This window comes from Lottia gigantea (genome assembly GCF_000327385.1).
Source record: "Lottia gigantea unplaced genomic scaffold LOTGIsca_100, whole genome shotgun sequence".
In the NCBI taxonomy this organism is placed as follows: Eukaryota; Metazoa; Mollusca; class Gastropoda; family Lottiidae; genus Lottia; species Lottia gigantea.
The window spans coordinates 929178-952372 of record NW_008706748.1 but is presented as its reverse complement, the minus strand read 5'-3'; the positions used below and the strand labels follow the sequence as shown (position 1 = coordinate 952372).

General features: G+C 32.6%; 2 protein-coding genes across 2 annotated transcripts in view; one reads left to right on the top strand and one right to left on the bottom strand.

The window, feature by feature from the left end:
- The window catches only part of LOTGIDRAFT_237269 (hypothetical protein), a gene marked incomplete at both ends in the record, with an annotated part of 22459 nt that extends 16040 nt beyond the window's left edge, over positions 1 to 6419 (top strand). Inside the window, 8 exons of the mRNA XM_009046388.1 lie at positions 76 to 282; positions 698 to 970; positions 1745 to 1856; positions 1955 to 1993; positions 3607 to 3645; positions 4210 to 4248; positions 4977 to 5061; positions 6278 to 6419. Of these exons, the coding sequence (XP_009044636.1) occupies positions 76 to 282; positions 698 to 970; positions 1745 to 1856; positions 1955 to 1993; positions 3607 to 3645; positions 4210 to 4248; positions 4977 to 5061; positions 6278 to 6419 (936 nt within the window). The remainder of the gene's footprint in view (positions 1 to 75; positions 283 to 697; positions 971 to 1744; positions 1857 to 1954; positions 1994 to 3606; positions 3646 to 4209; positions 4249 to 4976; positions 5062 to 6277) is intronic.
- A 1942-nt stretch (positions 6420 to 8361) lies between these two features.
- Positions 8362 to 22008, bottom strand: LOTGIDRAFT_237268 (hypothetical protein; the record flags this gene model as incomplete). The annotated part of the gene is made up of 15 exons (XM_009046387.1): positions 21977 to 22008; positions 18806 to 19077; positions 18157 to 18268; positions 16856 to 16949; positions 16523 to 16600; positions 15601 to 15757; positions 14123 to 14234; positions 12613 to 12789; positions 12305 to 12440; positions 11377 to 11481; positions 10880 to 10922; positions 10074 to 10262; positions 9611 to 9695; positions 9034 to 9194; positions 8362 to 8552 (listed from the first exon to the last, which is right to left on the bottom strand). The coding sequence occupies exons 2-15, from the start codon at positions 18867 to 18869 to the stop codon at positions 8362 to 8364; spliced, it is 1704 nt and encodes a 567-aa protein (XP_009044635.1). The 5' UTR covers positions 18870 to 19077; positions 21977 to 22008.
- Between the last annotated feature and the right edge of the window lie 1187 nt (positions 22009 to 23195).

Here is a 23195-nt window from a genome sequence, read left to right as displayed (position 1 = left end):
ATACACATAAGAGGATTTTTCCAGTACAACTTTGCCAATTTACCCTATGAATTAATATTTTTAGTGTACTTACAGCACTTTACTATTCCAGGTAAATGTATCTGTAACTCTGGGTTTATAGGATCCGACTGTTCAGTATCACTCAGTAAACCACCATTAGCCCACAATCTAGAAGCTGATGGACATTGTGATTTATCACTAGACGATTGTAATGAAGTGGCTGTTTTTGGTGGAAGATTTGTAGATCATGACAAGACCAAGTGTAAACTGTTACCATTTAAGGTTATTTATATTTCTTAAAGTAGCAGTTAGGTCCGATTCATTCTTTCAACACACCTGAAGGTTTAAATCCTTTCAACACACCTGAAGGTTTAAATCCCGAATTCTGCATAACCCTGTGAACATATTTGGAATTCAGAACAATAGGAAAAGAGTAAATCACAGTTATTGCCTTCTAGGGTTCTAATTCCCCAAAAGCTGCCTTGAAGGTTCAGTTTTAGAAGACTATAAGCTAACTTAAATCAGATGGTAGCAGTTTTAAGCTGCCATTGGCTTGTATTACCTTGCCTGGCATCCCATAGGCTTGAACGACATTTGGAAAAAAACATAATGTGTTGAATGATATTTTTAAGAAATATGCTTATTCCATAATATCGTCTTGTGTTTATGAAGATAAATACCTTTTAATACCTTTTAGATAAAGAATGACCAAGTTACTGTCAGTGAAGATATAATAATACAAACAGCAGTATTTGAGAGTATTGGAGAAGTAACGTGTAAATTATCATCTAGAAAACGTAGAAGAAGATCAGTAGATGTACCAGTTATTGATGAAACTGTGACTGGTTATAAAGTCTCCGTATCTAATAATGGTCAGAACTACAGTCAACAGTTAAATCTGATCATATATAATACAGAATGTATAAACTGTAGTATAGATAACTCGAATGAAATGATCTGCACATTTTCGGTAAGATTCAATATATAGCAAACATACCAAAAATAACCTTGATCTCACAAATTTATTTTGCAACCCATCAAAACGAAAAGTGTGGTCCGTATTCATATACTGTTCACCAGTTTCATGCGTGTGTTCATATGTACAAAACAAATATTTACTTTTCATCAATATGTAGCAAAAAAACAGAATTTTCTGGGTGCATGTAATGTTTCATATTTGACAAAAAGTCTATATATTATATTATGTATAGTATATTATATTAATTATAGTCGACGTAAAACTCCATTATTCATTCATTCATTCTTTGATCGGTTATCTACCTTTGAGAGCGAATTCAAAGTGAATATACAAAGCTCGTGTTTTGTATTTTTTGTAGAATTTTCTTCATTATTAGCAGCAAATAAAACTGAAAAAAAATTACAGGAAGCGGATAGTCTGTTAATGCAAATAATACTATCTTTATTCTTAATTACTTCCATTTTGAACATGAGAACTTCCGATTTCTAAAATCACTTCTAATGGTCCTGCTTCCGGGGAAAATCGGAAGCATCGAAAAAAACAATCCTGATGATCTATAATTCATAATACGACACCCGAGAAGACAAAATAAATTGATAAGTTGTGAACTTTGAGTGAAGCATCCTTGTAAAATTTCGAAAAGTTCGGCACAATTTATGCGCTTTTTATGATTTTGGTGTGATAATGGATTTGATAAGTTGGTCCTCTTTCCAACAAGATATGATATACTATTTAATCACAAAGTCAAAAAATGGTTTATTTCAGTCGTATCATTGTATTATGCATAATATATGCTATGGTAATGGTACTATGTATAATACAGGTATCAGAGAATTTGTCTGTCGAGCTGACAGCAGTGGGAAAGCTTGGTTTGCCGGTGAGTTTCTTATTTTCAAACATTTTTTTGCAAATATCTTCACGATGGCCAACTTCCAAAATGCCATTTATCACTCACTTTTTTTCTCTATATTTCAGTTATTAATGAAACTGTTATAGATAATGATAGAGCGAAAGGTATCTTTAAGTTTTCTTTTTTTCAAAGGTCAAAGGTCGATTAACCGACTCAGATATTCATATGACAAACCACGTGTTATTCTACAAACGTAAACTAACAGACATAAAGCTACTTGGCCGATATTCTGAATCACTATTCCATACACATATAGTCGAATTTTTTTAGAAGTATTTCCGAGAGTCAATCACCACACTGGTCTTTAGTCTCAAAGCTGACTATTCTTCTAAAAACTAACCCATTAAACTACATGAATGTAATTTTGAAACATGCTCAGAAGCGTTTTTTTCAATGATTAATTAGTCTATCTTATATAGAGATTTTATTCTTTAGTCACGGCACCTGGTTGGTCAAACTAATGAATATATACTCTTAATGTCACTGCTACCCCATATTTCACACCCATACAATATGTTAGGTATCACCAGCTTATTACATAAACTTAATTGTGTTTCAATATTAAGATGGAGCTTACTGCTAAAAACATGGCTGTGGATGCCTTATTATAAAGTGTACATTTTGTTTTAGTAAATGAGCCGTTGTAATTAAATTTGATTCCAAGATATTCGTAGTCATCTACAAGTTCTATAATATCACTGTTATATTTAATAACTGGCTTATTACGAATCTTACCTCTAGAAAATACAATAATTTTAGTTTTCGATATGTTTATGGTGAGGTAGTGCACAATATGAAGACATCCCATTTACAGCATTTTGAAGTCCTGTTTCGGATTCAGCTAACAATATTGTACCATCTGCGTACAATAATACAATTTGAGATAACAACCAACCTTTTTAATGTCTGATTCATAAACATTTAAACAAGAGTAGTAATTTGTTAAGAAATTGGAAAGATCTTTCAGATAAATAGAAGATAACAGGGGAGACAGGTTTTCACCTTGTCGAACGCCAATAGAAAATTCATAGGGCTCTGAAGGGCTCTGATACACAATATCCTAAACGGACACTAGATTAAGCTTGCTTATATATGTTATATATCACATTAAAGAGTTTTCCTTTTATGCCAGTTTCTAATACTTTTTGCCATAGTTTAAGTCGTGGATTACTATCGACAGAGGTAAATAACTTGCATAAACAACTAAGAATAGTAATGCCACGGTAGCTATCTGCATCTGCTTTACTTCCTTTATTCTTGTAAATTGGGCAGATCATGCCATTAACCCACTCGGTTGGTACAATACTAGAGTCAAGAATAAGATTAAAAAGTAAAACATATACAGGTAACATTACTGATTTAGTAGTTTTAATATATTCATTCAATATTTGGTTAGATCCGTAAGCTTTATTAATCTTAAGGTTTTCAATACAATTTACAAGTATTTCCGAGAGTCAATCACCACACTGGTCTTTAGTCTCAAAGCTGACTATCCTTTTAAAAACTAACCCATTAAACTACATGAATGTAATTTTGAAACATGCTCAGAAGCGTTTTTTCAATAATTAATTAGTCTATCTGAGAAAAGTGCCTACTACAATTTAAATAAAACTTTTTTCAAATATCTTCACGATGGGGTAGAGCTGGATAACTATGACCATTTCCAAATAATGTCCAAAATGCCATTTATCACTCACTTTTTTTCTCTATATTTCAGTTATTAATGAAACTGTTATAGATAATGATAGAGCGAAAGGTATCTTTAAGTTTTCTTTTTTTCAAAGGTCAAAGGTCGATTAACCGACTCAGATATTCATATGACAAACCACGTGATATTCTACAAACGTAAACTAATAGAGATAAAGCTACTTGGCCGATATTCTGAATCACTACTCCATACACAAATAGTCAAATTTTTTTAGAAGTATTTCCGAGAGTCTCACCACACTGGTCTTTAGTCTCAAAGCTGACTATTCTTCTAAAAACTAACCCATTAAACTACATGTAGGTAATTTTGAAACATGCTCAGAAGCGTTTTTTTTCAATGATTAATTAGTCTATCTTATATAGAGATTTTATTCTTTAGTCATGGCACCTGGTTGGTCAAACTAATGAATATATACTCTTATTGACCAAATCTGAGACTTCAAAGTTTATGTCTATTCTAAGGGGTAGTTACCTATGAGAAAAGTTCTTACTACAATTTAACTAAAACTTTTTTCAAATATCTTCACGATGGGGTAGAGCTGGATAACTATGACCATTTCCAAATAATGTCCAAAATGCCATTTATCACTCACTTTTTTTCTGTATATTTCAGTTATTAATGAAACTGTTATAGATAATGATGCAGCGAAAGGTATCTTTAAGTTTTCTTTTTTTCAAAGGTCAAAGGTCGATTAACCGACACAGATATTCATATGACAAACCACGTGTTATTCTACAAACGTAAACTAACAGACATAAAGCTGCTTGGCCGATATTTTGAATCACTATTCCATACACATATAGTCGAATTTTTTAGAAAACCTCTTCGTATTTGTTAATATGAAACAGCCAAATCAATAAATAGTTATTCGTGATAGCGGCGCCCTTGGATAGACACCATTGTTGTGTTTGCAAGTAGTAAGGAGTTGAAATCTTATTTAATATATTTCATTTGTATATATGTCTGTATTATATCTGTATATATGTCTGTATTATATCTGTATATATGTCTATATTATATCTGTATATATGTCTGTATTATATCTGTATATATGTCTGTATTATATCTGTATATATGTCTGTATTATATCTGTATATATGTCTATATTATATCTGTTTGCTCCTTTTTGGAAAACTGTTTAGCTAAAACAATTGATTTGTTTTGCTTGAATAAATTGATGAATGAACATGTGTTCAAGCATATGGGAACACTGAAAGAATTGTGGGGTTGAAAAACTAAATCGCCAGATAGAAAGATAGATATTTATTGTATTGTTCGCCCTTTTTGGGCAGCATACATCATGATACAAGATAATACACAATAATAAGAGATACAAGTATGTTACACAAGTGGTTGTAGTTGATGTTTAATATTTGTAGATGGAATTGATGCTGTTGTAATTGGTATATCAGTAGTAGCAGCCGTGGTTATTATTATATTTATTTCAATCATCATCGTATGTGAGTAAGTTTTTTTTTTATTTACAATTTACGACCAATAGAAAGCGTGAATATTAAATTTTTATGGTAAAAAAAACTTAAAAAATAACAATGTTTCAATTTTGACAGAATTTTCGCCCTAAATTGCTCGTTCATGGGCCGCCATTTTGTTTTGCTCGTAAATATGCGAGATTATGACGTCACGTTGTAGATAGAAATGTGAACAAATCAATTTAAGTCTGGTTTTATAAAAAAAAGGATGCTGTTGTTTATCAGTTAATCAATATATATCCAGATATTTTACAAACATTAGGCAATTAAATTAAAATGGTATTTTTTGACATAAGTTCCGCATTCGATAAAATTTGTTTCAAGGGTCTCATTCATAAACTATTGGCATTAGAGGCAATCTTTTAAATCTTCTCCATAACTACCTTCAAAATAGAAAACAGTCTTCTATTTGGCAATTCAGACCTCTCCTTAAGTAGCACTGTTCATATTTTTTCTACTAAGTTTATTTCTCTGTCCAAGCGTTTTGACAAGTAATACTGCTGATATATACTCTCCCTACTACGTTTTGAAATTTACTACTGTATAGTTTAGAATATGTCGCCGCTTTATACCAATGAATAGATTTCCGGCCTTTTTTACAGATTTCAGAATCGTTTTTTTCAATAATTAATTAGTCTATCTTTTATAGAGATTTTATTCTTTAGTCATGTCACCTGGTTGGTCAAACTAATGAATATATACTCTTATTGACCAAATCTGAGACTTCAAAGTTTATGTCTATTCTAAGTGATGTTTCCTTTATGGAAAGTGCTTACTTCAATTTCACTATTTTAACGTTTAATGACGTTACTATCGCTAACTCTGCTTTTATTATAATAAGGTCCTTTGCGACAGTGACGACGCTAAGTTTCAATGGAATTGCAAAACCCACAGGTATCTGATTAAAATTTGAAATGGTGCAAATCGATGCTAATGAAGGTTTATATTAATACCTTTAATAATTTTGACTTAATACAAATTTTTAATAAATTCTTGTAAATTCGTGTTTTAACACTATGTTAAATGTTTTGTATAAATTGACCTAAACCTCGTGAGGCCCATGGTGTATCATGTACATTAAAGTTCATAATTATCGTTCATAATTTTAATATTTTTTTTTATAAATTGGCAGAACTATTTCAAGGGATATCATTCAAAAGTAATAAATGTACTTCTAATATTTTTTTTAGGAGAAGGTCACATAAGATCTCTGGTGCATATTCAGTAGCTACGAATCCAGTGTACGATCCTAAAGATGAAAATCCCACCAATGATTATGATACCGTGTCTCTTTCTCAACACAGTGCTCACGTTTATGAAGAATTCAAATAAAAATGGAATAAAATTGTGAGAAACAGACGTCGGACTTTTTGTACATAATTATTCATAATTTCATTTAGCAGTACATTTTTTTTTCATTGTGATTTATCTTTTAATTTTTTATCACTTTTTTAGAGTTATAATTTTTTTTTTGTTGAATTTTCATTTTTGTTGTCTACTTTTATTTTTGTGCTTTGATTTTATTATAAGTGTAATATTGTAAATTTAGAATGTTGTAAATCGTTCAAATGTGTAATTATATTTAACAACGAATTAAGAAAAACAATCAAGGAATGATTTATTTAAGGTTTCTACAATAACTTACACTGATTACCAACAAAACGATTTCATGTTAACATTTTTTATTTTAAGATTCAGAAAATGTACATACTTAAAGGTATATCAATTTGTTTATAGAAGTATATAATATTATATAACATAAATATATTAAGCGAATTTCGTTTTTTTTTTCTAAACTCAATTTGTAATATTCTGTACTCAAATAATTTATTACATTCTATTTTAGTTTGGCTAGTATTAGTCTCCCTTTTCATGATTGATATACTTCCTTATGTGAACTGCTCACTGCTACCAATGTTCTGCCAAACTGTTATTTTGATTTTCCGATTTCGTTTTGTGGTTCGGATAGTTATGAGTTTTCTCTTTCTGAAATTTCATTTTTCAGCATGAACGATGCTGTACTAGTTTTTTTTTAGTCAGAATTTGTTTTAATTTATAATACGTCTATTGTACGTCTGTTAATAAGTTTGTTTTAATAGCTATTTTGAAAATAAGAGTTTCCATATCGTGTTAATTGTGTTAATGTGCCATTTAACCTGGTACCAACCAGTTGAGTGCTATTATGTATTATGGGAAAAAAGATGCGATGTTGATCATGTATCCTCACAATGTCAAGCTACCACCTTGATCGCAACAGAGAGTAGGACGTAAAACTCCATTCATTGTAGAATACATTTGATTTGATGATGATTATTTCTATAAAACTAAATTCAAAGAATCTCAATAAACATAGAACTTCTTTCATTATTTTTGTACGAATGTCAGTCAACTGTCATGTTTTATAATACTTAATTTTTCCAAAACAGGGAACTGACAAAGTTAGGACAAAACAAAACTCGGATATTACAAAACTTGAAGAAAAATAACCGAGATGTACGAGTTTCCCAAAAGTACAACAAAATACACTATCATATCAATAATGAGTAAAAGAATAAGAAATAATACTGCGTATTTGAAACCGAAGCACAACATGTTTACACATCTTCTATGACACATTGATTTCATCAAAATACATCGACAAAGTTTTAACAATTCCTTAATGCATAGGTCTGCATCAACATTGGTCTTTTCAAGGTAATGAAATTAGTATTAGTATAATGATATTCATTAACGTTAACATACATGCAACTATCTTCAAGGCATAACGTCATCTATCTTATTTCACGTCAGCGATTTGATTGGATTGTACGTCAGCAAATATAGTCGATTAGAGTCCTCGATTTCGTGCATAATCATTCTTACATTATTTCTGTCAAGGACTCAGATTGACTGTATTCGCTGGCGTACAATCCAGTCAAATTGCTGTATTTACAAACTTTCCTGAAACAAGAAAGAGGACCATTGCAGTCAAGGTATAAGATGAAGACATAATACCTTGACCGTCATGAAGATGTACAAAAACAAATATAACAAATACGACGACGTTCGGCTCAGCAATATAAAACAAATAACAAAGTTCATGATAAGAATGTATGATTGATATAGTGTTAGAGATATTAACAGGAGAATTTGATATGAAAAGGAGGAAGCATTGTCTTAGAAAGTTTAAATAGCTAATTAATAACTTTCAATGTGAAATAAATACAAAGTTCACTAATACTGATCTCTTCCTTCTGTTCACATCCACAATATATCAAAACATTCAAAAATTCTTCTAATATTCAATATTTCTTAAATGGAACACAAATGACATCACCAGCAGAATCCAATCTGAAAGAGCCACTATTGGTCTGTGTCCAAATGACGTCACATCCTGGTAACACGATTCACAACACTGTTCTTTATAATAGTTATTATCACAATTCTTATCACCACACTGTCTATCCTTATCTCCATACTCACAGCCTGTGAATAGTTTAAAGCAAATGAATGGAGTCTGATGCCAGAGCGAGCAGGGACCACAAAATTGTTCAGGGAGCCCTCAGGCCATTCTTTTACTATGTAAAATGATAAAAAATTTGAAAGTGCGGGGAGGCCAAAGCCCCGTAGAAACAACACCCCTTGGGTCAAAGTCCAGAGGCTAAAAAAATCAGCAAATTAATACACTAGAGGAGAAATAGGCAGATTTAAGCCATGTCAGATACGTCGGCTTCCTCCAAAGCAGAGAGTCTATTTGATGGGAAGTTCAGTTTCCTACACCATACTTAACATAATAAATCATTGAGTCGCTAAAATCACCCTTCTGTTCCCTTTCCCAATTCTAATAATAAGATGGCCAATGCATTACCCCAATATCAGCTCAGACTTCAGATATTCGACTCATCAAGCTAATAAGACGAGACTAATAATGTCCGATTACTAAATGCCACTTAAGGAAGATTCTCACCTGCTCTTTTGAGATTACGAGCTCTTTCACAAGTCTTACAACATCGGTAGGCAAATTTCGCGTCGTAACATCTATCTGCTCCACCAGAAACATCTGAACTACACTCGGCATCCCGATCGCGACAAACAAATGGTGATGTCAGATTACACGTTCCACAACAACTGCAAATTACGAAGTAATACTATGACGTGTCGTCACACTGGGGACCCTGGTACCAAACCTCCACCAGAAAAAGATTTCTCAGCATTATGCATTAAAAAGTTTTGTACGTCAAAAAAGAAGCTATTGCAGGCAAGGTATAAGACGTTCGGAATAGCTTGACATTGTGAAGATGCATGGTCAGGCGTTCTCTTCTATCTCTTTCATGAGGTATTTACTAGTATGAAATGTTGGGCAGGGTGTTCAAGATGACTAAATATTAATACTCAAAATCTACTAACAGGATGCAGATATCAGTCGATAGTGCAAAAAGATCGAGATGTATGGTCAACCTGTAGTCTCTTTTCACTTTTATGGGGTATTTACGTGTGAAAAATGTTAAATATGACGTTCAAGATGATAGGAAATTAATACTCACAAACTAGCTCCAACATTACCATTAGAGTAAACTTCATCACAATGTGATTTTGAACATTTCGAAATCTTATCTCCATATTGACAACCTATATAGAAAGTCATGTATGACAGAAAATTAATGGAGTTTTTTGGCCTACATACACGTAAATGCTTGTTTCAATATCTGTGAACTGTTGTTATATATTACAGGTGATATATGATGGCGATAAATGAAAACGTCTTCTATACCAACTGGCAAAAGATTGATAAAAAAACGCAAAAAAAAAAATCAAATTTGATCACACATTTACTTCAAAGTCACACCTTACTGATCCTGTTATATAATAGCAGATTATTCCACTGCACCTTAAGAGCTAATACGAAATTGACAACGCAAAACAGAGTAAAATGAAACAGTTTACAGTTAGGATTATGTCGATATGACAAGTGTTAAACTCATTTTCTAAATAAAAATCGATACCAACCCGTAATAGAAGTTGCTATTTTATCACAAGAAGAACAGCACCTAGTGACAATGTTCGGTAAGTAGCAGAGAGAAGGCAATGACTGAGCTATCTCTGGGCAAGTCATTTGCATTTGAATTTCAGTACTCCCTTTTTTGATGGTTACATTGAGTCTAAAGTGTGTAGGCATGTCACCAAACACACACTTTTCTGAAATTAAAAAACAGACTCTCCAAATGGATAGCCAAAATAGCAAACCAAATACACGATATAGATTATAAGCTAAATGGACTTTCAGAAAGAGTAGTCAGATTGACAAACCTAAATTCACGATCAACATTAAGAGCTAAATGAACTTTCAGAAAGATGTGCAGAGCTGACAAATCTTAATACACAATAAACATTAAAGATGGATTTCCATATTGTAGGTGTCAAATTAAGCAAACTATTTTATTAATTGGTGTTTCTAATGAATTATCGTGTATTTTTAATTATATCATTAAGTTCTAAATGTCCATGTAAGTACAGTCGGGATAAACCAAAAAAACTATTTTTGGCCTTTCTTGATCGGTCACTCATTTGAATTCTGCTGGTAATTCTCTTCTTATTTAGCTAATTATGAATTAATTACGGACATATGAGACAAACTGGTATTTTTCCAAGTCATAAGAACACCTCTACTTTCTATTCATATAAGTATTAGCATTTTCATTTTCATAAATGAAAATAAGGGAACCCATCTTAAAGAGCTAAATGGACAATTTATACACATTTAAATACCAAATAAACATTATTAGCTAGCGAAATAATAGAAATATAGAAAGTACCTGGCACTTGTTCTGATGATACACAGCGTCCCAAATGACACCACTGAAATAAAATAATATAAAATGAAACAAAGTGTTTCGTGCGTTGTAATCCCTAATTGGCATGAGCAGAAATAATAAGTTTTATGTAATACTGTTGAATCCCTTACTCTAGATAAAATTCCTTAAACACATTCCTTAAACCCAGTAAGTGGTTCAACTACCTTAAGGACTCGTTGAACCAAGTCCACGGGTCCCCACCCCCTAGAGAGCCCCTAACCCCAGAAAAATATGTACCAAATTAAGTATCTAAATGGTTAACACACAACCAACCAACTGCATAGTGGTGGGGGTTATCGCGCGTAGCAGACCATGCTTACTCTTTAAGAAACATTTGATGGTACTTTTCGTTTGAGGACTCCACTACTATACAATTGTTGCCTCCGATTGTGTCATTGGATAAACGGAATTGTTTTGACTGAACGTGTTCTTAAAAGGATAAAAATTTCGTACCGTACCTTCTTAGAGCCACACGATGTTCCCTCAGCCGCAGTGTATTCTGTATAATTGTTACCAATTACACATTTCATATTCGTACATACATTATCACCTTGGGTTCCATCCTGTATTGGACAAAATGACTGTTTCAGCACAAATGTAGGATTTTAGTCTATATCACAGCTATATTTGAAAGGATAACAACAGAGGTTCACAAACAACAGAGGTTCACAAAAGATCCTGTCTTTCTGGCACCTGCTGGCCCTCTAAACTAATTTTTCCTAGAAACGCCATTGGATGTCATGTCGTGGTGGTAAACACCCAAAATTATGTTGCTATTACAACTCGAGAGAGGTAACAAACATGTAAATTTCAAAGGTAGGTCAACACAAAAACTATAAACTGCAGAATCGACAGACTAAAAAACAGATACACTGAACATATTTCATATCTCAAGGGAGATAACTGTTATAACAAACATATATATTCAAAAGTAGGTCAATACAAAAACTATAAACTGCAGAATCGACAGACTAAAAAGAGATATTACTGAACAAATTTCACAACTCAAGGGAGATAAATGTTATAACAAACATATATATTCAAAAGTAGGTTAACATGTAAGCTGTAAATATGTCGAACTGTTGATGATCTTGTTGAGCCAATCGGATATGATGAAAGGCACACATTTATTTTATTGTTCAACGACCGTACCATTTTGTAATTAAGACTTTCAAATCTAGGGTACCTTGATTAATAAGTTATTAAGAAGTTAATAATATACTTGTATAACCAATAAGAAACTTTATCACGAACGAATCCACCATAATTTCTTGATGAAAATTATAACTTAAAACATTAAATCAATTGGTGAAATAATAAAAGTTAACTTAAACTTGATAACTTAAACACGAAATGAGTTGATAGAATATAACAATTTAAACTTACTCTGTAAAAGTATGAATTCGACCCACGTATCATTTGACATTGTTGATCAGGAGCGTACACTTGACCCGGTTCAAGATTCTCAAATAATGTCTGGTCAATATTTGAAAACTCTTTTCGTGTTAGACATTGCTGTTCTCTGGTAAAATAAAGACATATGAAGTTTTACGTCGTACTGGAAAGGACATGCATCTGATTGGCTGGTGGTGTCCTCAATCAGTCAAAGGTTCAAGAAGGTCTTCTTTAGACCCCAACTGAAGTGACTGAATCAAAAATAAAAATTTTAATTAGACTGTTTTTTTTATACTCACTGAGCACTGAGAGTTGTAATATATTCCATTTTTTCAACCAAACTCTTAACAGAACAGCTAGAAAATCGCCATGGATTGAACTTATTACTGATATTAACATTGGTTGAATTTCCAGCCATTATATATTGGTCACTTCCCAGGCATCCTGGTTCTGTGGCATCATGATTTACTCCCAAACTGAAACGTTACAATAATTACAATGTAGTCTAATTTCAAACTCTTATTTTGGATTGAGGGCTTGATTCGGATCTTGGAACTTTTTTTTTTATTTGGTTGATACAGGATTTAGTTTTTGGATTTAAGTTCCTCATGTAGATAATTTTTCTTTTATATTTTTTTCCTGTTCCCGTTATCGCAGTTATCTCCCTTGAGTTCTGAAATTTGGTCAGTAACATCTGTTTTTAGCCTGTCGATTCTGTAGTGTATAGTTTTTGTATTGACCTACTTTTGAAATTTATATGTTTGTTATCACAGTTATCTCCCCTCAATTGTAAAATTTGGTCAGTCATCATTTTATGTGACCACTTCATAACATAACATCATGACAAAGTTTTGCAGGTGGCACATCTAATACTAAATTGGTTATACATTTGTTAAACAGTAAATCAATGAACCATTTAATGTACCCGATACACAAAGAGGCCGCCAAAGGATTTCAAGTGATTAATAACCCTTATACTTATGGCTTATGGATGGTAAAATTATTTGACAAGCATGTTGATTTTGATTTTCCAATGGTCAAATTTACTTTTAAGTGCAGCAACATTCCGCATTTTCCAACGTTCGATACTCTAGAACACGATCTTTCTACTCTGATTTATCGAAACATTTAACATCTAAACTAATACTACAATGGTATTTACCGAATCGAATTAAAAACGTCCTTGAGAAATTTTACGGTCGCCATCATGAACTAATTGAAAAATATAAGATATCTGTTTCTACTAGGTCTATCATCGTAGGCATTCGTAGATATTTTTGTCTAACGACCAAATTTAAAACTTGTTTTACACAGGTGACGTTTATAACACTAGGTTTTGTATTGTTCCAGGCCTATGCTTACTCTGATCACTAGACGCCACTTTTCATTATTAAATGCTTCCTTATGGATGTGGGTGTTTGCAACATTTTTTCATATCAGAATATTGACTATTGAAATTAGATAAATATATTTTCATCAGTTACGTCCCTTGAACTTTTAAAATTCATCGGTCAAATTTTGTTGGCACGTTTGGTTTTATAGTGTTTGTCGTGTATATTTTTCAGTTATGACGGTAGTGGCGCCAAGAACGGTATGTTTACTCTTCTAGATACCTGATACCACTTTGCATTGGCTGCTACCAATGTTTTGCCATTATGTTGTTTGGGTTTCGGATTCCGCTTTGCGGTTCTGATCGTTGGTACTTGGTTTATTTATACAAAAATAAAATTGGAGAAGCTCCTAAAGTAACCATATGCTACCAATACACATAATTAGGCCAGAAAGCCTTTCGAAGTGATTAATGATTACCTGTGTGCCAACTCGTGACAGGCTGTTCTGACACTCTCAAATCTTCCTCGATCTACAACCACTGATACACTCTTTTTATTCGCTTGACAAATTGAGTAAAATTCTGCTCGACCTGCAAATTAATTAACTTATGTAGCCTACACAGAGTGGAATATTATTGAAATTACAGAACACAATTATATGGCATACAACTCATAAAATTTACATTGCCATGAACAGTTTAAGTACTGCCCATGAGTTTACATTGTCATCAACAGTTTCAATACTACCCCTGCCTTTTTATTGTACACAACGTTTCAATAATTTACACTGTCATCAGTTTCAATACTACCCCTGCCTTTTTATTGTACACAACGTTTCAACAATTTACATTGTCATCAACAGTTTAAATACTACCCCTAACTTTTTATTGTACACAACGTTTCAATACTTTACATTGTCATCAATAGTTTAAATACTACACCTAACTCTTTATTGTAAACAACGTTTCAACACTTTACATTGTCATCAATAGTTTAAATACTATCCCCGAGTTTTTATTGCACACAACGTTTCAATACTTTACACTGTCATCAATAGTTTAAATACTGCCCCTGATTTTTTATTGTACACAACGTTTCAACACTTTACATTGTCATCAATAGTTTAAATACTGCCCCTGATTTTTTATTGTACACAACGTTTCAACACTTTACATTGTCATCAATAGTTTAAATACTGCCCCTGATTTTTTATTGTACACAACGTTTCAACACTTTACATTGTCATCAATAGTTTAAATACTACACCTAACTTTTTATTGTAAACAACGTTTCAACACTTTACATTGTCATCAACAGTTTAAATACTACCCCTGACTTTTTATTGTACATAACGTTTCAACACTTTACATTGTCATCAATAGTTTAAATACTACACCTAACTTTTTATTGTACACAACGTTTCAATAATTTACATTGTCATCAACAGTTTAAATACTACCCCTGACTTTTTATTGTACACAACGTTTCAACAATTTACATTGTCATCAATAGTTTAAATACTACCCCCGTGTTTTTATTGTACACAACGTTTCAACACTTTACATTGTCATCAATAGTTTAAATACTACCCCCGAGTTTTTATTGTACACAACGTTTCAACACTTTACATTGTCATCAATAGTTTAAATACTACCCCCGAGTTTTTATTGTACACAACGTTTCAACACTTTACATTGTCATCAATAGTTTAAATACTACCCCCGAGTTTTTATTGTAAACAACGTTTCAATACTTTACACTGTCATCATCAGTTTATAATACCTGTAAGATTTTATTGTACCTAACGTTTCAACAATTTACATTGTCATCATCAGTTTAGACTATATACCCCTGAGTATTATTGTACAGAACGTTTCAACAATTTACAATTCCGTGGATTACATGTTACATGTGCACTCCACTTCCAAAATAATGTGTAAAGAGTAATAAATGTACCTGCGACCATTTCGTCCCTGCTGCTGATTATTTCGCGTCCAGTTATCAACATAGCATGTCCATACTTGTAGTTTTTCAATTGTGTGTAAAAAGAGTCCAGTATTCTACCAGTGACTATCTTTCCGTCTGGTCTGACAATGATCCATCTTTCAGATTCCTAGAATAGGGCATATGGTTACGTTAGATTCGTCGTCAATAAAACCGTGTTCTTAATCGAAAAAAAAAGATGGTACAATGTTTTACTTTATCCAAATAGCTTTGTATGAGATGGGGAATCAACATGACCGACAGGGGCTGTCTGTACTCATACACTGTAATATTAAAGATTGTCATGTATTCGTGTCAGATTGTAACATCATGAATATTAATTATGTTGATCCTAAAAACAAGTTATATCTATTGCCTGTAGCAATACATCAATCTTTACAATAGTTTTTGAAGTGTTAATTTTTCTTAAAATTAAAAAATAAAATTAAAATTTTGATACAAGGTTTAACAATTGAGACATCGTGTGTTAAGACAGGCTATGCATAACCTACTTCATATTTGAGTTCATCCAATTTTTGATAAAAAATAAAACAGATATATATAGTCAACATTGATACGATATTATAATATTCGATAATTCAAAGTTCACAAGTCGATAAGTCAATAGTCAATAAGGTAAAATAGAGGTTAACAACACTACACGCTTTGTGGACTGAAGCCGAATTAAAGGGATTGTAAAAGGGTTTTCTAAAAAAAATTAATCTCTCTCGGGAACACTGATAGCATCAATTTACTCCATTCAATTTTCGATCAGAAGTCTTTGGCTACTGCAATTCCACTAAAACTAAGTGTCTTATGACGTCACTAGTCGCGAAGGCCATTATGTGATAAACCATATATATATATATATGTTTTATTATGATATAATTAATACCTTCGATATAAGGATGTCTACCAGTGAAATCTTTATTTCTAGTCGAGATGAGTTTATACCGGAATATATAGAGTTCATCTGAAATGTAAACACATTTAACCGTTAGCTTTCTTGAATAATCATCTATACAGAGTGTTTAGAAATAACACCTCCATCTGTCTCTACCACAGTCTTCATACTTGAGGGGTATGATTTCAGCAAATCGCAAAACTGGAAGAGGCTCATGTGTACGACGTGTTTTATTATTAAAATGAAACATAATATGTACGATTTTAACGTATTTATGAATGCAGGGAATAATAATAATAATAATAATAGGAGATACAAACTTACGGATTTGGCATATAAAATATAATACTGTTTAATATCTGTTTCAGTTTGGTTTGCTCTTTCTGTAACAGTGTTACCAGTGGTTCGGCTATAAAATCTTTCATATAGAAAAGAGAAAATTACGAGACCCTTTATCATTAATTCCTGCAATTCCACTAAAACTAAGTGTTTGATGACGTCACTAATCGTGAAGGGCTTTATGTGATAAAGCATATTTTACGATTTTACGATTAGTGAGCAAACACTTAATTTTAGTGGAATTGCAGGAACCACGGACGTCTGATTGAATGACGCAAATTGATGCTATCAGTGTCCCCGATAAACATAATTTATTTTAGAAAACCTTTTGACAATCCCTTTAATGTAAATTGTTGTAAAGCAAGATACGATACGACAGAACTACGAAGTGACAGGTCACAAAGAGAAAACTGACATGTGTAACGTACCTATACAAATCTCAATCTAAGTTCATAAGGTTCATAAGCCGCAAACAACACAGTATTAAATATATAATCTAACAAAGACAGCCGTTTTTATACGAGAGGAGTTACTCAAATATTATTTGCGGGTTGTATGTGCAATCATTTACTAAACAAAACGCAAGAGATTAGCTACAATACGAAACTACGTATTGTTCTCGCATGGAACCGCACGAACGTAGTTCATACCATTTTGAATCTCTACCTCGACTTAATAAGTTGAGTTTTTAAAAATGCTAAAATGATTAACAGTTTCATAAATGGCTTTAAATAAAATTTAAATGTGATTTGAAGGCTTTGTTGAAATAGTAGTTTTAAAAATTCAAATTGTGGTTATGTTGTATGTATTTCCATGTAATTACCATACGTTGTTTCGTATGGATTGGTTACTCGACAAAATCATCAATATTTATATCGTTCCTAATTATGAGGTTTACCTGTCATACAATAGATTATGTAATGATTGTGGACGTGTTGAAATAAAATGAAATAAATGGAGTTTTACGTTCTTCTTCTATGCACTATGAGGGCTAATGAAGACGGACAACGCCATACAGGGTACAATGAGAGAAAATCCACCCAACTGGAGCAAAGGAAAATGTCGGTTTGGAGGAGTTGTCGGTTTAATGTGCAATATGCTACTCAAACAGAGTTGATTCACAGGTCATATTATGACGTTCACAAAGCGTAAATAATTGTCAATGGAGTAATTTTCAATCTTTAAAATAATGGAAAACTATAATACAAAAAAATGTATTAATCATCAAACAAGCAAGGTATCTACAGAAAGGGCTAGCACTTCCTGCCACGGTATAAAAATCTTACCTGGAATATATTTCAGAATCTATGTACAGTAGAAGGTTAATATGATAAGAAACAGTTGCTTCTCGTTTTGATCTCCAGTTGACTTGACCAACTTTTTTATTTTTCCATCCATCTGAAGAATACGATAAATCTATTGAAGCGTCAAATCATTACCCTGCCGCTAAACGACTAAACAAGGATCTAGATTTGTTTGTAAATGGGATTTAACAAGACCAAGACGATGAAATATCCAGTAAATGATCAAATTTGAAGGATACAATCGAAAGTGTGGAAATTGATGGCTTCAGTAACCTTGGGTTTTGGGTGACACACGTCCATACTGAATACCTTGTCTGATATTACTCCCAGTATTCACAATGTGAAGATACATTACACACCGTTTACAGTGAAAGTTTCGCTTACGCTCTACAACAACTTACAGTATTTTAATGATTCTGCTTATGCGCCAATGGACGAGGTGCGGTTTTCGGTGTAGGATTATCGATTCTGTAGAAAATACAAGAAACGTATCGTGTCCACACCGTGTCCGGACCCAAACCTCGTGTCCACTTCTTTTATTTTCGTTTGTATTGATTATTCCGCACCGGACACCATACCTCGTCTATTCACGTCATTACAGAAATTGTCAAGATACATTGTTAATTGTTACCTGAAGTTTGAACAGCAATGGTAATTCCCAGACCAACCAGCACTAGCCTTGATAATGACACCATTCTGTGAATAGATAATAGTATAACGGAAGTTTTTTGTTTGGATTTTTATTTTTATACTTCAATAGATTCCTCTTTTCTGTTTGTTTGACGATCTAGTTGGTACTAATAAATCTTCATGTCCCAGTTGACGAATCGTCCATTTTTATTGGATTCATGAAGTACATTATCTAGCAGAAGACCGGTTGGATTCTATTCGTCTATTCCAGATCTGCAATAATCAAGAAAACAAAAACTTTATTTACCAGGATTATCAGGAATATTCTATTTTCTACAAAAGATTTTCTACCACTTTTCAACATTTTCATTTGAAAAATGAGGTTTGATAAAGGGTTTCGGGGAAGGGTGGGGTTTTATTCTCTTAACGTGAAGACCCGGGGCACAACAAATACTTTATAATTGAAAGAGGAGCTATCTTGAAGGCTCACATTTCAACGGTGATCTGTTAACAGTATTACTGATAAGTTTAGCTAAAAAAATATAAAAATCCCGTTTCTGAGACTAAGGTACGATTGGACAAACGGATGGCGAATCTGTCCCTTTAAAGTAATGTAAATTTGATGTAAATGTGGAACACAGAAAGCAAACGTCAAACGTCTGTGGTTATAAGACATAAGCTATTGATGCAAATAGAAGCCATAAATAGACCTGATGGACAATAAAGCCTTGGTACAACCCCTTTAAATATGCTGTTTGACAAATAAATCAGGTCGAATGACAAAAGTAAAAGTTAGAAAACGCCTAGTGCTGTGTCTAACATTCAACAGTACTAGTATAATAATCACAAAGCAAGTGATTATAAAAAACAGTCAGATCTCTTTCTTGTTCTTAAGAAACTTCCTTGATCGCCGAGTCATTTATAATAAACCAAATAAACAAACATTGGTTGACTGAAGGTGACTGAATCTTACCAACTCGGACAACAATAGATATGCACTATAATGTGTATAAAATTCCTAAATGTTTCATTTTTCCTTAAATTGGACTTAAATGTAGTATAAATCTGGTATATATTTTTGTCATTTCATAAAAGGTCAGCGGGTTCAAGAGGGTTAATAATAAAATCTTTAATGACAAGGGTGAAAATTAGGCCAAAGACCTCTTTACTATTTTATCCGGTGAAATTATAACATGAAAATTATAAAAAAAAAAAAAAAAAAAATACCAAAACAAATGAAAGAAATACTAATAATATGGACATAATACTCAGTTAACAATACATGTATAATAAAATAATGTTGAAGAAGGCTATTTGCGCACAAATCGTATACAAGCTAGGCAGAAGGGATGAAAATATAAAAATAAAACACAAAATAATTGAAGAAGGTTGATGGTTTTTTTAATTTATACATTGAGAAATATTCATTTTTAAATTTTAAAGTGGGTGTTAATAAATTTTGATACATTTGTTCTAACACTTTTTATGTTAGTAGAAAATCGTATAGAAAGAGGTAAAGAGTTCCACAGAGAGGGACCTGTATATTTTAGACTATTTTTGAAGAGATGGTTTTTAGGTTTTGGTATTTTACACCGTAAGTTCATTGAAGAGTATTTAGTATATTTATATATTATGATATTATTCAGATAGGAAGGACATTTTTTGATGGAAATTTTGTAAAGAAATAAATATTTATTGAGAAGAAATCTTTTAGAAACAGTTAAAGATTTAGAGTTTTAGCCAATGATTGATGTGTTGTGAAATTGGTGAAGTGTTTATTTGTTTAAAAGAAAGTTTTTGTAAATAATTGAGAGAAGCAATTGATTTTTGACTGCAAGTGTCCCATATAGATGAGCAATAATGTAGATGAGACCTAAAATGTGCTGTATAAAATAGTTTAATCAAATCAGGAGGGAGAAGTAATTTTAATTTTCTCATTTGAAAGATTTTCTGCTTAAGGATTTTTGAAATATAATTGACATGCTCATTCCAATTTAGATGTTGATCAATTATAATGCCTAAGGTTATCAAGCGTGGTATCAGGTGCACCCCTATTCTGCCCCATTCCTTTACCATAGTCTTAACCATCGAATGAAATGAAATAGAGGTTTGCATATGAGTGCAGTGAGTAATGAAGAAATATATGCTGGGACAGCCCTTCTCTTACGCCTTTTCCCATTTTGAACTGTATAGGGATCTTTGTCGTGTCGACAATTAAAAGGAGTCCATGTGAATTTGGGAACATTATGACTCGGTGTGTATTTTTGGTCGATTACGCATCAATGTGGATTATTTATACAGTAAATATAAACTTTATCTCACGTATTGAATTTTAACATCCTTTTTACTAAAAAACATCCAGAACAAGTTGTTAACCAATCGGCGATACTTATACCTTCTCTTTGCCTCGTTCCTTTCCCCTCCGACGTCTGTATTTTGATAAAACATGACCACGTGACTTAATAAAGAAAGTTTTCTAGTTAACTGATACACATTGGGGATATATATGGTTTTTCCGTACACCATACGGAATTGTTGTCCGACGAGTTTTACGTCCTATTTTTCTGAACCATGTGGCTAATGAAGACGAGCAACGCCATGCAGAGTGCAATGAGGGACATTTGGCCAGGACATCGTTATTAGCCTACTCTTTTTCGGTTCGAACTGTCGAGGGATCGTTAACGCACAGCGTGTAGCACATAGGGCCTCGGTTTATTGTCCAATCCGAACGACAAGACGCTTTTTTTCATGTAAGGTCCAATCTCAGAGGTCCGATTCGCCAATATTTATATAAAAGTTTTGTATATCAGCCACCAGTATACGGGATTATGAATAGGAGACAGACTGAAATAATTTGTAGCTTGTGGATATGGGATTTACACAGTTATCGGCGTTGGAATTCAAAATGTGGAAGAGCCCTTGAGAGCGCCTTAATGCACAAGGTTCCCATGGAGGAATTGAGGAGAGAATTCGAAATATTTGAACTTATTTGGTATATTCTGAAAAACATTTTGGGGCAAAAACGATTAATAATCATGTGTTGAATTTTCTTAGAGTTCCATAAATTTTCTAGGGGTGCCCCCTTCAACCCCCCCCCCCCCCCCCGCCCCCCTTCCCTTATTGATATCGAAAAGATAAGTTATACTATATAATATGTATAATAAATTCTTACCTTAAAAAGAAAATCAACATTGAAGGTAGACCGGAAGTAATAATTCAATTCCAATACCAATAGTTAAAATGGGGCCCTATAAGCCAGCAAGGCAAATAAAAAATAAACAGTAACCAATGAGCTTTCGTTGTTCTTTCTTTATCCAATATCCTATGTTATTAATTCTTAACTTTACATGTCCCAACAAACTGCAGTGTCATAATATTGAAATATAAAACGTTTAGTCTAAAGTGAATTGAATGAATCCGTGTCTGATCACATTACAAAGGGGAATTTATGGTGATATTTCAATCTATTTTTAGAGCAATTGAATATCACGAAAAAGAGACAACCAAGACGACGAAATCAATAAGGCATACGTAATTTAAAAAATCGTGGCTGCTTTTACATGTTCAATCAGGATATCCGGAGAATTTTTTTATTTTAAAGGGACAAGTTCGCCATACGTTTGACCCTAGTCTCAGATACAGAAATTCTTTAGCTAAGCTAATCAGTAACTGTTCACAGCTCACCATCGAAATTTTAGTTTTCAAATCCATGTGTTTGAAAGTTAAAATAACGACTCGTCTTTTTGAGACTCTGCCATAAATAGAAAAGACCTAAATAGAAATAGAAATTGAAGGAATTGTGAGATTTTTGTACATTTTTAGTATTGTTTACATTCATTTACATCAAAAAATCAATCCCTGAAAATGGCTAAACTGTCCCTTTAAAAATTCATATATTATGTGAATGCTGATACTTATATAATACGCTCCAGTGACGAGTTTCATGTAATCATTATCATGGTGGAAACTCTTATTGATATAGGTCAAAGTGTCTCTTCAATAACTTACAGTTAAACATTACTCATTGGCCGATTTAAAACGTGCATTTGTGAATGAGCTATTGAATGTACCGTTTATATATAGGCCTACATATTCAAGAAATAAGGGTCTTTGAAAGAAAACAACACGCGTATCTTACAGTAGGCTACATAACACCGTAGGCCTATCACGTAAGACATGTCATTCTATATGAATATAATATATTATGATAATAACTGGGCGACCAGTTAGCCCATCTCAGTCTCGCAGGATGTATGACAGATCCATCGATATTTCAATTAAAAAAAATTAAAAAGTTTTTTAAAAGTTTTTTATTCCCTCATCACGCACATTATGCACTTTCTCTCATCATTAAGTTAAGACTCTTGAAGGAAATTTGAATATAAAATTCT